The sequence below is a fragment of the Bos indicus x Bos taurus genome, chromosome 4, assembly GCF_003369695.1.
Source record: "Bos indicus x Bos taurus breed Angus x Brahman F1 hybrid chromosome 4, Bos_hybrid_MaternalHap_v2.0, whole genome shotgun sequence".
NCBI lineage: Eukaryota > Metazoa > Chordata > Mammalia > Artiodactyla > Bovidae > Bos > Bos indicus x Bos taurus.
In genome coordinates, this window is record NC_040079.1 from 95,877,306 (window position 1) to 95,899,354 (window position 22,049).

Consider the following 22,049-nt stretch of genomic DNA (forward strand, 5'->3'; position numbering starts at 1 on the left):
AGAGTTGGACTATAAAGAAAGCTTGAGGACCAAAAATTGAACTATGCTATTGGAGAAGATTCTTGAGAGTCTCTTGGAGTGCAGGGAGATCCAACCAGTCCATCCTAAAGGAAATCAGTCCTAAATATTCATTGGAAGGACTGATGCTGAAGCTGAAACTCCAATACTTTGGCCACCTAATGCAAAGAACTGACTCATTGGAAAAGACCCTGATGCTGGGCAAGATTGAGGGCAGGAGGAGAAGGGGACGACAGAGGATGAGATGGTTGGATGGCATCACCGACTCGATGGACATGAATTTGAGCATGCTCTAAGAGTTGGTTGTGAACAGGGAAGCTTGCATGCTGCAGTCCATGGGATTGCAAAGAGTCGGACACTACTGAGCAACTGAACTGAATATCAATCTCCATTCATTGAATCATCAATTTTCTCATCAATTTGATTTTCTACTATAGGAAGTGAATGAAAGTGTGATGGTCAAATTGATGACATCACCATCAGTTCATTGAGTAAAGAATAGAAAAATAAATGAGGATCTATTTATTATTATGCATCTGCTTATATTTCCCATTTAGACTTCAGTTTGATAGTTTGAGTCTGTTACTATTATTTTGATTACTTAGTTAACTTAATTTTTGAAATCACTTATCATGTTTATCTGTTGGAAAGAGATAGAACAAATTTTGAAGGGTTCACTTATATTCAGTATTTCAAATTCAAAGTGACAATTGTTATCATTCAAAAATTGATAAGTTCAGTGTTTTATAGTGTTAGATTTTGTGTAAAAAGCTATAGGCAGTTGTGCTAATTCAAGAAGCTTAGCACCATTATTCAATAATGTGTTTTGAGCTCCTATTGTCCTTTACTTCCTGAAAATCACCAAATATGTGCCGGGGCCCACAGAACTCTTGGTCCCATTCACCTCCATTTCTGAAGGAGAAAGAAAAATCCAAGATGGGGGTGAATGCTCCAAATAAATCACTGTTGAGAGAGAGAAAATTTTAAAAAGCTTTCTTTTCCTCTAATGTAAGTTTTTCCCTTCTTCATTTCAATTTCATTTTTATTAGTTATAAAATAAGGAATTGAACTAAGTAACTTCATAAGGCTCCTGTAGTTCAGTTCTCATGTTCCATGTTCTGCTACACAATATGCTAAATGTCCCATGAAGTATTACTAACATGACTTTCTTGGTGCTAAACATCATGACATATTACAAATAGGCCTAACATTTTTTCCTTTATAACTTGAAGGTTTCTCACATTATGAGTTGAAGGCAACATCATCACCCCCAGGGTGCCCCAAGACTTCTGGCCTGTCACTCCTGAAGATTAAATTGTTATCATATAGCTGTGAACATTCCTTGTAGACCTATGTTTATGGCTCATATTAACCTAGAGAACTATTTCTGTCCACTTTATAGGTGACAAGATATGAGATAGGAGACTTATTTAGATATACTTTAGATGTGTAATGCATATAGAATCTGTTAGCCTCTAGATTACAAGTTTACTCTGTTTGGAAATTTCTCATCATTCTTATGTTTCTTCAAAGTAATCTCTGTTCTTACATATACTAAAAGTATCTTTTAATAAAACTCTCAAGTATATAAATTGGGTTTCATCAAAATTAAAACACAGTGTTCTTCATAAGACACTTCATAAGGAGAACATGTTTGTGTACAGTATATATAAAGAAATCTCAAAACTCAATAATATAAAAGCAAGCCAATTAAACTGAAGGCACTAGTATTGAATAGACCAAAAAGACATATCAATGGCAAAAATGCACATGGAGAAGTAACTATTGTCATTTGCCACCGCAGCAGTGTAGATTAAAATTTCAATGTGATAACAATATACACTTATTAGAATGTTATTAAATATAAATAAAATTAATAGTGTCAAGTACCATCAAAAATGTGGAGGACCTTTAACTCTCATTTACTGCTAGTGATAATACAAAAAGGCACGGTCACTTTGGAAAATGATTTGAATTTTTTTGCAACCTAATGTAAACATCCCATACAGTTCAGTAATCTCACTCTTGAGTATGTACCAAAGAAAAATGAAACTATGTCCACCTGAAAAAAAATTCTAGAAAATTTATAGATGCTTCATTTGTAATTGCCAAATACTAGAAACACTTGAAATGTTCAACTACTAAGTGGATCAAAACAAAACAAAAACTGATGGTACAAATGGAATACTACTCAGCAAAAAAAGGGAACAAACTACTGATAAACACAGCAAAATGGAGGAATCTGTGATACATTATGCTAAGTGCAAGAAAGCAAACTCAAAGGCCTAATATGCAATAATTCACTGATATGACATCCTTAGAAAAGCAAAACTAGGGGAAAGAAGAGCTTTCCTGGTGGCTCAGTGGTAAAGTATCCTCCTGCCAATACAGGTGTCACAAGTTCGATCCCTGGGTTGGGAAGATCCCCTGGAGGAGGTAATGGCAACCCACTCCAGTATTCTTGCCTGGAGAATCCCATGGACAGAGGGGCCTGTCAGGCTACAGCCAACAGGGTTGCAAAAGAGTTCAACACGACTTAGCTAAACACCAACATAAGTGAAAAAAAACATATGAGAGGATGCTAGGGACAGAGTATAAGATCAGGGAGGACTGACCACTGTATTAATGGTCCTTTGCTTTGTAATATATCCATGGCTTCTCTTGCAACTTCTGTCAGTCAGAAATCAGCAGGCAGCTTAGATGAGTGCTTCTGGTCCCCAGTCTTTCATGAGGTTGCAATTAAGCAGTAAGCTAGTTCCTGGCTGCAGTGTTATCTGAAGACTCAATTTGGAGAAGATCTGCTTCCAAACTCACATACATGGTTTTTGGCAAGATTCAGTTTCTCGTGGAATTTGGGTTAAGGAGCTTAGTTTCTTGCTAGCTGGTTAACCTGAGGCCTTCCCTAGTTCCCTGTTGTATGTGCTTCTCCAAAAGGCAGCTTGCAACATGGCAGCCGACTTTCCTTGGATAGAGCATGTGACGATGTAAGAGAAAGCACCCAAGATGTCAGCCTCAGTCTTTTTATCACCTGATATCAGAAATGACATCCCGTCACCTTTGCGAGAATTATATTTAGCAGAAGAACATTAGTCACTCAGTTGTGTCTGACACTTTTGGATCTCTCAGTTGTGTCCAACTCTTTGTGACCCCATGAACCCACCAGGGTCCTCTGTCCATGGAATTTTCCAGGCAAGAATACTGGAGTGGGTAGCCATTCCATTCTCCAGGTGATCTTCCTGACCCAGGGATTGAATCTGGGTCTTCTGCATTGCAGGCAGATTCTTTACCACTGAGCCACCAGGAAAGCCCTACATTTACTGGAAGGAAGTCAAATCCAACCACATTCAAGGGAAGAGTTTATACAGGGGGTTCAGTACCAGTAGACTAGAATCACTGGGGACTGCCTAGAGACTGTCTCCCATAGGAAGCCCTCTGGATCCCATGGATTCTTATTTCACACCCAAAACACAGTAAACTCTCCTAAGTTCCCTGGGAATCTCATCATCTGAATCTGGGAGCCGTGTTAGAGTTAACCTGCCATACACAAAATGGAAGAGAGAACTTTGGGGTGATCATAACTATTCCGTGTCTATTGGGATAATAAAAACTATTCCATATCTTGATATTGACAGTGATTGCACAGTTGTATTTGTTTGATTAAAACTCATAGAACTAAATATCAAAAGGGATATATTTCATTGTAAGTAAGTTGGACTTTAATAAAAAAGAAACAAGATAGCAAACTCAAGAATATAACATACATACACACATATATTACATTAAATTTTGGCCAAATTGAATGAATAGTTAATGTATAAATAAAATATATGTAAAGAAATCTATATTTTGGCAGTGGAAAGTATTAATAACATTATTATTTCTAATATCATTGAAAAGCCATAGTAATATACCATAAGTTTTATAATCAATAATTTTCTTATAGAAAAAGAAAATTATTATTGATGGCAACTTATATGAATTTTTCACTGGAAGAAGTTTATTGTGATCATATCAGTTTTTCTCTTTAACATTTGTTTTTCTTCCTTAGAACAGACAACTCATCAATTCAAATATTAAGGAAGATGAACATATTTGTAAATGTACTGTTAAATGTATCTTATTTACCAAAGTACTGTTGGAACAATTTTCTAAAAATGTATTTTTAAAGCCACCCTTGAAAATAATTTACTTCCTGTGTTTCTTGTTTCCCCCAATTCTGGAAAGTTACAGAGGTAAGACAGTGGGATCCAATTACTGTAACCTGTTTATACAGCTGTACTTCATTGAATGAAGGCTTGTATTACACACAGTTTTTGATAGGAAGTCAGTGCTTTTAAAACAACTATAGAGACAGGTCTTTAACCTCCACCCTGGTGGATTCTTTGTTCCACCATTTAGCTTCTGTGGAGGTTATAAGAAGGTAGTTCCAATACGTATTATTGCCATCTAATCAAATCATCTACTTAGCTCATCCACTTATGAACTTGAAGCATAGATATATTATGATGAATTTTTTATACAAATTCTGAAAGGTCCAATGAAATAATTTTGATTCATAGTGAAGTTTCTTTGAACATTCTGAAATGTTCAATAATGAGTATGTTCTAAAGAGAAAATGGTATTTAGATGTCTTCAATTGTTGAATCTATAAGAAGCTTTAAAAGATTTAGTATGTTCATTAGATTTATTATTTCTTAATAGTATCCCATACAACATATGAAGATTTTGAGTGTCATGGGATTCTTTGTAACTCTCTTATTCATAGTTATACAGGTTAATCAATAAACCACAGATTTAGATTCTAGGTTATTTCAGGGATTATGCCTGGGAAGTTTGAGGTCATTATGGTGAAGTACTTCTTATTTGTGTAGGAATAGTTTCCTTCATTACTTGAGTAGAAATGTAGGGTCATTACTGCTGCTGCTGCTGCTGCTAAGTCACTTCAGTCGTGTCCAACTCTGTGTGACCCCATAGACGGCACCCCTCCAGGCTCTACTGCCCCTGGGATTCTCCAGGCAAGAACACTGGAGTGGGTTGCCATTTCCTTCTCTAATGCATGAAAGTGAAAAGTGAAAGTGAAGTCACTCAGTCGTGTCTGACTCTTAGCGACCCCATGGACTGCAGCCTACCAGGCTCCTCCGTCCATGGGATTTTCCAGGCAAGAGTACTGGAGTGGGTTGCCATTGCCTTCTCCAGGGTCATTACTAGGAATGATTAAAAAAGTGTGGACCAATTAGAATCTACATTAGATATAAACTGATGTCTTGTGAAAATACTTGCCTCACTTGAAAATATATGACTTGAATAGAAATGACTTCTGATAAGCCTATCTATTCATAATCCTGTTCATAATTTCATTCTCACAGAATTGAATCTTTCTTATATTTCATTTGTTTTCCAAAACTCTTTTTGCACATTTTGTTTGGTAACTCCCTATATAGATTGTGTGGATTACAATAAACTGTGGAAAATTCTGAAAGAGATGGGAATACCAGACCACCTGACCTGCCTCTTGAGAAATTCATATGCAGGTCAGGAAGCAACAGTTAGAACTGGACATGGAACAACAGACTGGTTCCCAATAGGAAAAGGAGTCTGTCAAGGCTGTATATTGTCACCCTGCTTATTTAACTTCTATGCAGAGTACATCATGAGAAATGCCGGGCTGGAAGAAGCACAAGCTGGAATCAAGATTGCCGGGAGAAATATCAATAACCTCAGATATGCAGATGACACCATCCTTATGGCAGAAAATGAAGAAGAACTAAGGAGTCTCTTGATGAAAGTGAAAGAGGACAGTGAAAAAGTTGGCTTAAAGCTCAAGATTCAGAAAACAAAGATCATGGCATCTGGTCCCATCACTTTATGGCAAATAGATGGGGAAACAGTGGAAATAGTGGCTGACTTTATTTTGGGGGGCTCCAAAATCACTGCAGATGGTGATTGCAGCTATGGGTAGACTACAGTCCATGAGGTCACAAAGAGTCGGACACGACTGAGTGACTTCACTTTCACTTTACTCCTTGGAAGGAAAGCTATGACCAACCTAGACAGCATATTAAAAAGCAGAGACATTACTTTGTCAACAAAGTACCGTCTAGTCAAGGCTATGGTTTTTCCAGTGGTCATGTATGGATGTGAGAGTTGGACTATAAAGAAAACTGAGTGCCAAAGAATTGATGCTTTTGAACTGTGGTGTTGGAAAAGACTCTTGAGAGTCCCTTGGACTGCAAGGAGATCCAACCAGTCCATCCTAAATGAAATAAGTCCTGATTATTCATTGAAAGGACTGATTTTGAAGCTGAAACACCAATACTTTGGCCACCTGATGTGAAGAACTGACTCATTTGAAAAGACCCTGATGCTGGGAAAGATTGAGGGCAGGAGGAGAAGGGGATGACAGAAGATGAGATGGTTGGATGACATCACCAACTCAATGGACATGAGTGTTGAGTACACTCTGAGAGTTGGTGATATACAGGGAGGCCTGGCATGCGGCGGTTCATGGGGTCGCAAAGAGTCGGACACGACTGAGCGACTGAACTGAACTGAACTATATAGATTGTGGCTTCCCTGATAGCTCAGTTGGTAAAAAAAAATCCACCCGCAATGCAGGAGACCCCAGTTCTATCCCTGGATTGTGAAGATCCCTGAGAAGGGAAAGGCTACCCACTCCAGTATTCCGGCCTGGAGAATTCCATGGACTGTATAGTCCATGGGGTCACAAAGAGACAACTGAGCCACTTTCACTTTAAATAGATTGCTCACAGAGCTTTCATTGGCTAAATGAAAGCTTTTTCTTGTCTAAGAAAAGTCCACCAGGATTGACTATATTTACGTCTATCTCTCCATATATCCATGTTTTTCATTAAAACTCTAACAAATTATCCTGTCATGTGCCGTGTATTTTAACGTGTGTGCATGTCCATGCTAAGTTGCTTCAGTCTTATCCAACTCTTTGTGAACCTATGGACCATAGCCCACCAGGCTCCTCTGTCCATGGGATCTCCAGGCAAGAATACTCGAGTGGGTTGCCATGCCCTACCCCAGGGGATATTCCCGACCTAAGGATCTAACCCTAGGTCTGTAGAGGTTATAAGAAGGTAGTCCCATACATATTATTATGCATCTCCATGTCTCCTGCATTAGCCGATGGGTTCTTTATAACTCTGATTATGTGGCAATTGCAAAGACTAATAACTCAGTATTTCCACTCTTCACTTCAGTTCAGTAGCTCAGTTGTGTCCGACTCTTTGCAACCCCATGAATTGAAGCACGCCAGGCCTCCCTGTCCATCACCAACTCCTGGAGTCCACCCAAACCCATGTCCATTGAGTTGGTGATGCCATCCAACCATCTCATCTTCTGTCGTCCCCTTCTCCTCCTGCCCTCAATCTTTCCCAGAATCAGGGTCTTTTCAAATGAGTCAGTTCTTCGCATCAGGTGGCCAAAGTATTGGAGTTTCAGCTTCAGCATCAGTCCTTCCAGTGAATATTCAGGACTGATTTTCTTCAGGATGGACTGGTTGGATCTCCTTGCATCCAAAGGCCTCTCAAGAGTCTTCTCCAACACCACAGTTCAAAAGCATCAATTCGTCAGCGCTCAGCTTTCTTCACAGTCCAACTCTCACATCCATACATGACCACAGGAAAAACCATAGCCTTGACTAGACAGACCTTTGTTGGCAAAGTAATGTCTCTGCTTTTGAATATGCCATCTAGGTTGGTCATAAGTTGCCACTCTTAGGTTCACTGTTAAATTCCCATGCATCCAAACCTATTTTTTTTTTTTTAATTTTCAATATATACCAGCAGGGATAACTGTCATATCATATGGTTAATTCTATCTTCTATATTTGTAGCAAAGGACAAAATTTAAATTATTTAGCTAAGAACATACTTTCTTCTAATAATATAGAATATATGTAATTCTGGTAGAAAATGAAATAATGAGGGCAGAATGAAAAATATGGGCTTGTTTTTTAAATTCTATACATTCAGATGGTCATTAGAGAGGCATGTTGCTGCAGAAAAAACAGACAACTTTTGGGTTCATATGAATTTCAAGACAGTATGAGGGCAATTTGAATAATGCTTAATGAAAATTAACAGTTTCCTTTTTTTTTGAGGATAAACAGCAGTTATGTGGGACAGTTTTAGAAATGTTAGTGTTGGTGAGATATGGGAAGAAATATATGTAACTATTAGTTACTAATATATATATCTATAAATGAAACTGAAACATTAAATCTTATGGCCAAATATTATTCTCCATTGTCTCTTACTCCAATAGACAGATTTTGACATTTATTAAAAAGCCATTAGAGAAGAAAATGGTATAATATTTCATTTTTAAATTTATACACCATTTCTCCCATCAGAGTATTCTTCTTTAATTAGAAATATGTTAACACATGCTGAAAAATTATCGCAGTGCATTAACTGTTTTGTTCGAACATTACAAGTTAGATTTTATGATCTGTTATATTGTAATATGTTAGCAAAGTGTAAATTTTGGAAGTCATTTCAGTTTGCTGGAGGCATTTAATTATATCATATACACTATATATATTTATTGGCTATGTTTCAGTTTTGTTTATAATTCATTTCCTCTCTGCTTCCAAAAATGATTCAAGGCAGCTCATTTTAATTATATTGGCCTGCTTTTCCAGAGATATTCCAGACTTTTATTTCTCGTTCAATAGAGCAGCACACACAACTGAAAATGGAAATTGCTTTGTTCTTATTCTCATGGCTCATTTCAAATTATGTGTTTTGCAGAGGTTAACATTATGTGGGCTGGTCACCAAACACATCACAGTTCTGAAGGCTATAACTTATCCACAGCACTGAGACAATCCGTCCTCCAAATTTACACTTCCTGGGTAAGTTTACAAAACTGAATTCATGTGATAATATAATTTCATTCAGTCCCAGCTGTTCCTATTTCTTATGCTGAGTAAATGAATGGAAGGTGTTTTGCTAAAACACTTCTTTCTCCTCTATAAGGCCAGAGACTGAAGTGTTTCTTCCTCTGTGAAGCCAGACACATAAGAAGCAAGTGGTATTGTCCAAAGGTACTCTTTTTTTTGACAGCCCAAAACTCTGAGGTGTTTGGAAAGGTGAGAAAGTGTCTGGCTAATCCTTATTTACTGACAGCAAAGAAGCTAATGGCAATAGTACTGCTGCTGCTGCTGCTAAGTCACTTCAGTCGTGTCCGACGCGATAGTACTAATTAGTAACAATTAGTAATAGAGTACTAGTAGCTCCAGAAGGAATGAAGCAACTGGGCCAAAGTGGAAACAATACTCAGTTGTGGATGTGTCTGGTGGTGAAAGTATAATGATGCTGTAAAGAACAATATTGCATAGGAACCTGGAATGTTAGGTCCATGAATCAAGGTAAATTGGTAAATCAAGGTAAATTCAAGAAGGAGATGAAAAGAGTGAACATTGACATCTTAGGAATCACTGAACTAAAATGAATGGGAATGGGCAAATTTAATTCAAATGACCATTATATCTGCTAAGGTGGACAAGAATCCCTTAGAAGAAATGGAGTAGCCCTAATAGTAGACAGAAGAGTCCGAAATGCAGTACTTCGGTGCAATCTTGAAAACAACAGAATGATCTTGGTTCACTTCCAATGCAAACCATTCAACAACACAATAATCTATCTATTCCCCAACCACTGATGGTGAAAAAGCTGAAGTTGACTAGTTCTATGAAGACCTATAAGACCTTCTAGATCTAACACCAAAAAAGATGTCCTTTTCATCATAGGGGATTGGAATGCAAAAGTAGGAAATCAGGATACTTGGAGTAACAGGCAAGTTTGGCCTTGGAGTACAAAATGAAGCAGGGAAAATGCTAACAGAGTTTTGCCAAGAGAACCCACTGGTCATAGCAAATGCCCTTGTCCAACAACAAAAGAGACAACTCTATATATGGACATCATCAGATGGGCAATACTGAAATCAAACTGATTATATTCTTTGCAGCTGAAGCTGGAGAAGCTCTATACAGTCAGCAAAAACAAGACTTGGAGCTGTCTATGGCTCAGATCATGAGCTCCTTATTGCAAAATTCAGAATTAAATTGAAGAAAGTGGGGAAAACCACTAGACCATTCAGGTATGACCTAAATCAAATCCCTCTTGATTATACAGTGGAGGTGATGAGTAGATTCAAGGGTTTAGATCTGGTAGACAGAGTGCCTGAAAAACTATGGAAGAGGTTCATAATGTTGTACATGAATCAGTGACCAAAACCATTCCAGAGAAAAAGAAATGCAAGAAAACAAAGTGGTTGTTTGAGGAGGCTTTACATATAGCTGAGAAAAGAAGAGAAGCAAAACGTAAGGGGGGAAAGGAGAAATATATCCAACAGAATGCAGAGTTACAGAGAACAGCAAGGGGAGATAAGAAGGCTTTTTTAAATGAACAATGCAAAAAAATAGAGGAAAACAGTAGAATGGGAAAGACTAGAGATTTCTACAAGAAAAATGGAGATATCAAGGGTACATTTCATGCAAGGATGGGCACAATAAGGGACAGAAATGGTAAGGAACTAACAGAAGCAGAAGAGATTAAGAACAGGTGGCAAGAATACACAGAAGAACTATACCAAAAAGGTCTTAATGACCAGGATAACAATGATGGTGTGGTCACTTATCTAGAGCCAGATACCCTGGAGTGTGAAGTCAAGTGGACTTTAGAAAGCATCATTATGAACAAATTAGTGGAGGTGATGGAATTCCAGCAGAGCTATTTCAAATCCTCAAGGATGATGTTGTTAGAGTGCTGCACTCAATATGCCAATATGCCAGCAAATTTGGAAAACTCAGCAGTGACCACAGGATTGGAATAGGTCAGTTTTCATTCCCATCCCAAAGAAGGGCAATGCCAAAGAATGTTCAAACTATGCTGCAGTTGTGCTCATTTCACATGCTAGTAAAGTTATGCTCAAAATCCTTCAAGCTAGGCTTTCAGCTGTATGTGAACCAAAAACATCCAGATGTTCAAGCTCAATTTAGAAAAGGCAGAGGAGCCAGAGATCAAATTGCCAACATTCACTGAATCATAGAGAAAGCAAGGGAATTCCAGAAAAACATCTGCTTTTCCTTCACTGATTACGTGAAAGCCTTTGACTTAGTGGATCACAACAATTAGTGGGAAATTCTTAAGGAGAAGGAAATACCAGACCACTCTCCCTGTCTCCTGAGAAACCTGCATGCAGGTCAAGAAGGAACAGTTAGACTCTTGCATGAACACCTGACTGGTTTAAACTTTGGAAAGGAATATGACAAGGTTGTATATTGTCTTCCTGTTTATTTAACTGTATGCAGAGTACATCTAGCAAAAGGCAGGGCTGGATGAATTACAAGCTGGAATCAAGATTGCTGGGAAAAATATCAACAACCTCATATACACAGATGATACCACTCTAATAGCAGAAAATGAAGAGGAACTAAAGAGCCTCTTGATGAGAGTAAAAGACAAGAGTGAAAAAGCTGGCCTAAAACTCAACATTCATAAAACTAAGATCATAGCATCCTGTCCCATCACTTCATGAGAAATAGATGGGACAAAAGTGGAAGTAATGAGAGATTTTCTTTTCTTGGGCTCCAAAATCACTGTGGACAATGACTGAAGCCATGAAATTGAAAGATGCTTGCTCCTTGTAAGGGAAGCTATGACAAACCTAGCCAGCCTATTAAAAAGAGAGACATCACTTTACCAACAAAGGTCCATATAGTCAAAGCTATGGTTTTTCCAGCATGTATGGATGTGAGAGTTGGATCATAAAGAAGACTGAGCACCATAGAACTGACTCTTTTGAATTGTGATGCTGGAGAAGACTCTTGAGAGTCCCTTAGATTGCAAGAAGATCAAACCAGTTAATCCTAAAAATGAAGTCACTCAGTCGTGTCTGACTCTTTGCGACCCCATGCACTGTAGCCTACCAGGCTCCTCCATCCATGGGATTTTCCAAGCAAGAATACTGGAGTGGATTGCCATTTCCTTCTCCAGGAGATCTTCCCAACCCAGGGATTGAACCCCGGTCTTCCGCGTTGTAGGAAGACGCTTTACCATCTGAGTCACCAGGGAAGTCTAGTTAATCCTAAAGGAAATCAATATCGGAAGGACTGATGCTGAAGCTGAAACTCCAATATTTTGGCCACCTGATGTAAATAGCCAGCTCATTGGAAAAGACCCTGATGCTGGGAAAGATTGAGAGCAGGAGAAGAAGAGGGCAACAGAGGATGAGATGGTTGGATGGAATCACCAAGTCAATGGACATGAGTTTGAGCAAGCTCCAGGAGTTGGTGATGGATAGGGAAGCCTGGTGTGCTGCAGTCCACAGGGGCACAGGGAGTCTTACATGATCTAGCAACTGAACAACAAGGACAAGGAGCATGATATACTGACAGTGCATCTCAATTCAAATATACGCAAAGATTTCATTAGAAACTTTAAAAAACAGTTGTTAAAAAATCAATTCCCAATTGTGCATGCTGAAGTAAAATCCAAGTAAATCTTTTGCTTTTTATTTACATATCAAAGCAGTTAGTATAATGCTCAACAGAAAATTTGGCTCCAAAATATTTTGAAACAAGGAAATGACAAGACTAATGAATATCAGAAATTGCCTCTAGTTCTAAGGTTCTTTTGAGTCACTGGACAAACCTGTTCTACCTGCTACCAGACATCTGTGATTCAGTCTTTAACTCTTGCATTAATAGCTGTCTAAAATACTGCTACAAATGCACCTTGAGCTGGAATGTCAAAATTATCAATGTACAAGGGTATTCATCAATAGCTTTTACTAACTATAAATTATAATGATCTAATATTTGTATGGTTCTTGATAGCTTGCATGATAGACAGCGTTTATTGAATATTTTCTATGTGCCAGGCAATCTTCTAAGACCTCATTATATATTCATTTGTTTGATCTTTCTGGCACGGGTACTATTATAGCTCTCATTTCAAAATTATATCTGACTCCACAGTTCAGTCTCAAAACTAGTAAAGGGTAGAGTAGAATTTGAACTCATTCACCCTGGCTGCAACGATCTTGACCTCTACGCTGAATCCTCTCTGTGTGCCTGTGTATCGCCTTTCACTTTTGTCATCTCCTTTGATCCTCACAAATAGGCCCCATGCTATACTAGATCAAGTATTACTATTATCAAGACCTTTAGATCAATGAGGTTAATTACACAGCTAGTAAGTGACAAAGCCCCATATTTGTAATCAGATGCCTCACATAATCCGTAGAAAGATATACTGGCATGTGTTCTGACCCAGACAGATGCATAGGCCATACAAATGGATAAACCAGTGATGGTACTAATACGTGTCCTGAAATGGATATTGAAAGAAATCAACCCCCTCCTCCCCACAGCAGTGCACCTATGTTATAGCCTATAATTTCTTAAGCCTGTTGTAACCAAGTACCACAAACTGGGTGATTTAGAACAGCAGAATTCTACTGTCCCACCATTCTGGAGGCCAGAAGTTTAAAACCAGTGTTGGCAGGGTCAGCTCCTAGGGGAGAGGCCGTTCCACTCCTTTCTCCTAGGTTCCCCAATCTTGGGGAAATCATGGCGGTCTGATTTCACATGGGGGTCTCCCTGCATCTGGGTTCAAATTTCTCTTTTTTTAATAAGGATACTAGTCATACTCGATTAGGAGCTCACCCTACTCCATTATGAGGACCTCTTAACTAATCACATCTGCAGTGATCCTATTTCCAAATAAGGTCACATTCTGAGGTATTTAGGGAATAGAATTTCAACACATGGACTTTATAGAGAAATAATTCCATCTATAACACAGCTCTAAGCAATATAGATGAAAAAGATAAATAGGTAATTCCCCTCTCGTATCTTCTATAACTTGTTCTGGAACTCTAGATGGTTAAATGTAGAAGAAAATACTCTCTCTTACCCAGCTGTATATAGCTCAAGAGTTGTTCAGGGCTTCAGTGAATGGAGGGAAGGACAGGCCTTTGACTAGGGAGGGAAATAGTGTCCACCCTCCCTTCTTAGGGAATAGCTGCATTAATGCAAACTTCTATTAACCTGTACAAAATAGGCTGAATATATGACTGATTAAAATACTAACTTCAAAGATATTTATTCTCTCTTGATGTATATGTTACTCTTTACATAATGATAGCTCAAATCTCCAGTATTTGCATTTTGGAGGAGAAAGGCTCCAAGAAATGATGTAGCTGTGTTGGCAGTTGCCCCAGGGAAACATGTTGTTAGTGAGTTAATTACCTGAGCGATTGTCAGAGGAAAATTTTTATCTGAGCATCATAGATTTCAGAAGTAGAAGAAACCTGGGAGATTTATATTTAAATCATCTATTTAAATATATTATATTTAAACATAATACATATATTTAAATAATCCATTTTTTATAGCCTCAGAATGAATCTCAGGGGAGCCCACTGTATCATACAATATTGAACACTGTCATTTGGAATTTGAATTCAGGCATCTGACTCCCATCTTTATCCTGGCTTAGCTTGTGTCCTTTCTCCTATTAAGCTAAAACATCCAAAAATACAGATTATTGAAAATCTAAGTGAAATGCAGGTTCACATTTATTTATTGCCAGACTATATTCCCTTTATAACCTCATATCACTTTGCTACAGACACAGAAAATATGCTGAATAAATAAACTAGCATTGGGAATGCATCACAAGCTGCTAATCTGGGGTGGAGATGGGGAGGAAGAAAGGATGTGCAGTATGAGACATGAAAGGAAGGGATTGTAAATCAGCCCGGATTCTTGGTTAATATTTGTAGGTGTGTTTGAAGATAACTTAGATGGTCTGTGATGGTTGTCACTCTACGATAGGTCTTTCTACACATTAAAATCAAAAAGAGCTGTCAGCTCTCTTCATTTTCTTTGAGTCTTTTGTAGGGTTGTCTCCATTGACACAGCTACATAAGGCATATAATTTGGTAGATACTAAGGTAACAAGGTATTTTGGAGCACATAAGAAACTGATTTGTGAAGTGAAAGGCAAGATTAAGCTCAGCGTATTTTCTTTCATATTACTATGAAAATTAGGGTGGTAGGCCTGTCATTTAAAGTAGTTTAAGATGAGAATTGAAAATTCAAGAATCTATAACATACTTTTTGCATTTTTAAAACCCAGTTTTGGCTAATTTAACATTACTCATCCCCAAAGAGCTACAATTAGTGGAGTACCTTTCCCTCCCTCAAATTATTGATTCATTTTTTATTAAGTATAAAACAATATAATATGTTACAAGTATACAAAATAGTGATTCACAATTTTAAAAGTTATTATCAATTTATAGTTGCTATAAAATATTGGCTATATTTCCTGTATTGTAGAATATATCTGTGTAGTTTATTTTGTACATTATAGTTTATACCTATTAATTCCCTATCCCTATGTTACCCCTTCTGCAGTTTAAGTGAGGCTTATTTGTTATGTAATTAAATACATGGTTTTACTTGCTATTCAGTCTTTTTATTATATATCTTAATATAATGCCTTAAATATGATAGTCTCTTCACTTTGCAAATAGTAAAATGTGTCTAGACTCATGAATATTGTGTAATATGTACTAGGGTCAGGATTAACATCTCATTTAATTCCCAGTTTACAAATAAAATAATCTGAAAGCTACAGCTTTATATTGAAAACTTAGTTTTAGAAGTGCTCAAAAAGTAAAAGAATGGGATCAGTCAGGGGGATACAGGAGCCAACTTGAAGGAGCGCCCAATGGCCATAATGCGAAACAGTTTAATACATAGCATAGTGTGAAGTCATAATCCAAAGTAAAAAATAAATACATTTGAAATCAGTCTGTACTGACATGTGAAAGTGAAGGTATCTGTTGCTCAGTTGTATCTGACTTTTTGTGACCCCATGGACTGTAGCCCACCAGACTCCTCTGTTCATGGGATTTTCCAGGCAAGAATACTGGAGTGGGTTGCCATGTTCTCCTCCAGGGGATCTTCCCAACTCGGGATCAAACCTGTGTCTCCTGCATTGTAGACAGATTCTTTACCATCTGAGCCACCAGGGAAGCCCCTATATTTCAAATACATTTGAAATCAGTCCACAATGACAGATCAATGATTGAATACATAAATAAATAGGAACAAACAAACAGAAAATGAAATACCCTAAAGAATTTGAAATGATATCTGTAGATAATGCCCCCTTCCAGGAAACTGGGATTAATGCCCAATTTACCCCTTTTACGCTTGGACTTCACTCTATTTATATATTTATTTTTATGCTGTGGTGTACAGCATGTGGGATCTTAGTTCCACAACCAGGGATGGAAACTGTCCCTGCTGCAGTGGGAGTACAGAGTCCTAATCACTGGATTACCCAGGAAGTCCCTGGGCTCTACTTTAAAAACACCTTTACAAAGAGTAGAGTATGGAAAGGGGACAAAATTTGGGGTGGGAATTTAATTTTACAGTGGAGAAACTTAGCAATCAATCAATCAAAGATCAAAGTTAACAGCAGTGACATCTTAGTAGCAGGTACCATTTGATAAGATGTGATAAGAAATATATTCTGGTGACAGCATGTACCCTATGACAAGATACAGGGGAATGAGTATTTACCCCCATGGTCTCTGTCACCAAAGCCCATAATCCCAGTCTAACCATAAGAAAAGACATGTGTCAATCTCAAATTGAGTGACATTCTACAAAAATACCTAGCCAATATTTGAAAGTGTAAAGGTTATGAAGCACAAAGAATGTCTGAGAAACAATCACAGATCAGAGGAGGCTATAAGATAAAAACTAAATGTAATGTTTTATCTTAGATGGATCCTAAAGTAGAAAAAGCACATTAGTGGGGAGAAACAGAACTAGTGAAGCTTAAATAAGGTATGGAGTTTAGTTAGAAGTAATGAATGGCTGTCAGTTCCTTAATTGTTTTGATGCAGTTTAGTAATATATTAACAATAGAAAGATTGGTGTGAGAATATGTGGCAACTTCCTATCTTTGCAACCCTTTGGCAAGCATAAAACTATTATAAAACAAATAGTTTATAAAAAGATAGAACCACATTTCTATACCTACATTTTCAAACTCAGGGCCATGATAGATCATATACTGATGCCCCTCTTAAGAGTGCTTCAAAATACATGAAGCAGAAGCTGACAGAACTGAAAGGCAAAATGGATAGATTAGATCCGCAATTTGAGTTGCAGAGTTTTGAAATTCTATTTTCTAAAATAATCAATAGTGAAAGCGAGAGAAAAATCAGCAAGTGGTAAAAGGCACACTCTTAACAATCTTGAATTTAATTGAAACTTACAGACCATTGTACCCAACAAGAGCAGATTACAATCTTTCTCAGTTCAAATGGAACACTTAGCAGGAGTCATCCTGCATCATGAAACAAATCAAAACTTTTTGAAGAATTGAAATCTTATAAATTTTATTCTCTAAATTTACTGGAAATAATGAAATAAATAATAATAGAATGTTAACTGAAAAAAAAAAAAAAGAAAAAAGCAACTTAGACCTAGTCATTACCAATAGTCATTGATTCCTAGGACCCCCTAGAATATGATGAAGAGCACTGATTCAGCCATGCTATTTTATTTTAATTGGAAGTTAATTACTTTACAATATTGTGGTGGTTTTTGCCATACATTCACATGAATCAGCCATGGGTGTACATGCATTCCCCATCCCTCAAGGTCATCTCAGTACACTAGCCCTGAGCACCCTGCCTCATGCATCGAACCTGGACTGGTGATCTATTTCAAATATGATAATATTCATGTTTCAATGCTATTCTCTCAAATCATCCCACCCTCGCCTTCTTCCACAGAGTCCAACAATCTGTTCTTTACACCTGTGTCTCTTTTGCTGTCCTTCATATAGGGTCATCGTTACCATCTTTCAAAATTCCATATATATATATATATGTTAATATACTGTATTGGTGTTTTTCTTTCTGGCTTACTTCAGTATAATAGGCTCCAGCTTCATCCACCTCATTAGAACTTCTTCAAATGCATTCTTTTTAATAGCTGAGTAATATTCCATTGTGTATATGTACCATGGCTTTCTTATCCGTTCAATCTGCAAATGGACATCTAGGTTGCTTCCATATCCTGGCTATTTTAGACAGTGCTGTGATAAACATTGGGGTTACACATGTCTCTTTCAATTCTGGTTTCCTCGGTGTGTATGCCCAGCAATGGGACTGCTGGGTCATATGGCAGTTCTATTTCCAGTTTTTTAAGGAATCTCCAGTGTTCTCTATAGTGGCTGTACTAGTTTGCATTCCCACCAACAGTGTAAGAGGTTTCCTTTTCCTCTGCACCCTCTCCAGCATTTATTGTTTGTAGATTTTTTGACAGCAGCCATTCTGACCAGCATGAGATGGTACCTCACTGTGGTTTTGATTTGCATTTCTCTGATAATGAGTGATGTTGAACATCTTTTCATGTGTTTGTTAGCCATCTGTATGTCTTCTTTGGAGAAATGTCTGTCTAGTTCTTTGGCCCACTTTTTGATTGGGTCGCCTATTTTTCTGGAATTGAGCTGCAGGAGTTGCTTGTATATTTTTGATATTAGTTGTTTGTCAGTTGCTTCATTTGCTATTATTTTCTCCCATTCTGAGGGCTGTCTTTTCAGCTTGCTTATAGTTTCCTTTGTTGTGAAAAAGCTTTTAAGTTTAATTAGGTCCCACTTGTTTATTTTTGCTTCTTTTTCATTACTCCTGGAGGTGGATCATAGAGAATCCTGCTATGATTTATGTCAGAGAGTGTTTTGCCTATGTTTTCCTCTAGTTTTGTAGTTTCTGGTCTTACATTTAAACCTTTAATCCATTTTGAGTTTATTTTTGTGTATGCTGTTAGAAAGCGTTCTACTTTCATTCTTTTACATGTGGTTGACCAGTTTTCCCAGCACCACTTGTTAAAGAGATTGTCTTTTCTCCAAGAATTGTATATTTTTGCCTCCTTTGTCAAAGATAAGGTGTCCATAGGTGTGTGGATTTATCTCTGGGGTTTCTATTTTGTTCCAGTGATTTACATTTCTGTCTTTGTGCCAGTACCATACTGTCTTGATGACTGTTGCTTGATGTTGTATAGCCTGAACTCAGGCAGGTTGATCCCTCCAGTTCCATTCTTCTTCCTTCAGATTGCTTTGGCTATTTGAGGTTTTTTTGTAATTCCATAAAATTGTGAAATTATTTGTTCTAATTCTCTGAAAAATACCATTGGCAGCTTGATAGGGATTGCATTAAATCTATTGATTGCTTTGGGTAGTATACTCATTTTCACTATATTGATTCTTCTGATCCACGAACATGCTGTATTTCTCCATCTATTTGTGTCGTCTTTGATTTCTTTCAGCAGTGTTTTATAGTTTTCTATATATAGGTCTTTTGTTTATTTAGGTAGATTTATTCCTAAGTATTTTATTCTTTTCGTTGCAATGTGAATGGAATTGTTTCCTTAATTTCTTTTTCTGTTTTCTCATTGTTAGTGTACAGGAATGCAAAGGATTTCTGTGTTAATTTTATATCCTGAAACTTTACTGTATTCATTGATTAGCTTTAGTAATTTTCTGGTGAAGTCTTTTGGGTTTTCTATGTAGAGGATCATGTCATTTGCAACAGTGAGATTTTTACTTCTTTTCCAATTTGTATTCCTTTTATTTCTTTTTCTGCTCTGATTGCTGTGGCCAAAACTTTCAAAACTATGTTAAATAGTAGTGGTGAGAGTGGGCACCGTTGTCGAGTTCCTGACTGTAGGGGAAATGCTTTCATTTTTTCACCATTGAGGATAATGTTTGCTGTGGGTTTATCATATATGGCTTTTATTATGTTGAGGTATGTTCCTTCTATGCCTGTTTTCTGGAGGGTTTTTTTTTTTATCATTAATGGATGTTGAATTTTGTCAAAGGCTTTCTCTGCATATATTGAGATAATCATATGGTCTTTATCTTTCAATTTGCTAATGTGGTATATTACGTTGATTGATTTTGTGGATATTGACGAATCCTTGCATCCCTGAGATAAAGCCCACTTGGTCATGATGTATGATCTTTTTAATATATTGTTGGATTCTGTTTGCTAGAAGTTTGTTGAGGATTTTTGCATCTATGTTCATCAGTGATATTGGCCTGTAGTTTTCTTTTTTTGTGACATCTTTGTCTGGTTTTGGTATTAGGATGATGGTGGCCTCAGAGAATGAGTTTGGAAGTTTACCTTCCTCTGCAATTTTCTGGAAGAGTTTGAGTAGGATAGGTGTTAGCTCTTCTCTAAATTTTTGGGAGAATTCACCTGTGAAGCCTTCTGGTCCTGGGATTTTGTTTGTTGGAAGATTTCTAATTACGGTTTCAATTTCTGTGCTTGTGTTGGGTCTGTTAAGATTTTCTATTTCTTCTTGGTTCAGTTTTGGAAAGTTATACTCTTCTAAGAATTTTTCCATTTCTTCCAAGTTGTCCATTTTATTGGCATATAGTTGCTGATAGTAGTCCCTTATGATCCTTTGTATTTCTGTGTTGTCTGTTGTGATTTCTGCATTTTCATTTCTAATTTTGTTGATTTGATTCTTCTCCCATTTTTTCTTGATGAATATAGCTAATGGTTTGTCTATTTTATTTATCTTCTCAAAGAGCCACCAGCTTTTCGTTTTGTTGATTTTTGCTATGGTCTCTTTTGTTTCCTTTGCACTTATTTCTGCCCTAATTTTTATGATTTCTTTCCTTCTACTAACCCTGGGGTTCTTCGTTTCTTCCTTTTCTAGTTGCTTAAGGTGTAGAGTTAGGTTTTTTATTTGATTTCTCTCCTGTTTCTTGAGATCGGCTTGTATTGCTATGAACCTTCCCCTTAGTGCTGCTTTTACTGAATCCCATAGGTTTTGGGTTGTTGCATTTTCATATGTTTCTATACATACTTTGATTTCTTTTTTTATTTCTTTTGTGATTTGCTGGTTATTCAGAAGCGTGTTGTTTAGCCTCCATATGTTTGTATTTTTAATAGTTTTTTTTTTTTTTTTTCCTGTAGTTGACATCTAATCTTACCACATGTGATCAGAAAAGATGCTTGAGATGATTTCAGTTTTTTTGAATTTACCAAGGATAGATTTATGGCCCAGGATGTGATCTATCCTGGGGAAGGTTCCATGTGCACTTGGAAAAGAGGTGAAATTCATTGTTTTAGGGTGAAATATCCTATAGATATAAATTATGTCTAACTGGTCCATTGTATCATTTAAAGTTTGTGTTTCCTTGCTAATTTTCTGTTTAGTTGATCTATCCATAGGTGTGAGTGGGGTATTAACATCTCCCTCTATTATTGTGTTACTGTTAATTTCCCCTTTCATATTTGTTAGCATTTGCCCTACGTATTGCAGTGCTCCTATGTTGGGTGAGTATATGTTTATAATTGTGCTGTCTTCTTCTTGGATTGATCCTTTGATCATTATGTAGTGTCCGTCTTTGTCTCTTTTCACGGCCTTTATTTCAAAGTCTATTTTATCTGATATGAGTATTGCTACTCCTGCTTTCTTTTGGTCTCCATTTGTGTGAAGTATCTTTCTCCAGCCCTTCACTTTCAGTCTGTATGTGTCCCTAGGTTTGAGGTGTGTCTCTTGTAGAGAGCATATATAGGGGTCTTGTTTTTGTATCCATTCAGCCAGTCTTTGTCCTTTGGTTGAGTCATTCAACCCATTTACATTTAAGGTAATTATTGATAAATATGATCCCATTGGTATTTACTTTGTTGTTTTGGGTTCGAGTTTATAAACCTTTTCTGTGTTTCCTGTCTAGAGATGACCCTTTGGCATTTGTTGAAGAGCTGGTTTGGTGGTGCTGAATTCTCTGAGCTTTTGCTTGTCTGTAAAACTTTTGATTTCTTTTTAATATTTGAATGAGATTCTTGCTGGGTACAGTAATCTGTGTTGTAGGGTTTTCTCTTTCATTACTTTAAGTATGTCCTGCCATTCCCTTCTGGCTTGAAGAATTTCTATTGAAAGATCAGCT

The 22,049-nt window shown here is 37.2% G+C and overlaps 1 protein-coding gene across 5 annotated transcripts in view; it reads left to right on the top strand.

Moving 5' to 3' along the window:
• AGMO (alkylglycerol monooxygenase) overlaps positions 1-22,049 on the top strand; it is a 390,090-nt gene that overhangs the window by 121,335 nt on the left and 246,706 nt on the right. For all 5 annotated transcript variants that reach the window (XM_027540026.1, XM_027540025.1, XM_027540024.1 and 2 more), the window contains exon 4: positions 8,799-8,902. In XM_027540026.1, coding sequence (XP_027395827.1) covers positions 8,799-8,902 — 104 coding nt within the window. The remainder of the gene's footprint in view (positions 1-8,798; positions 8,903-22,049) is intronic.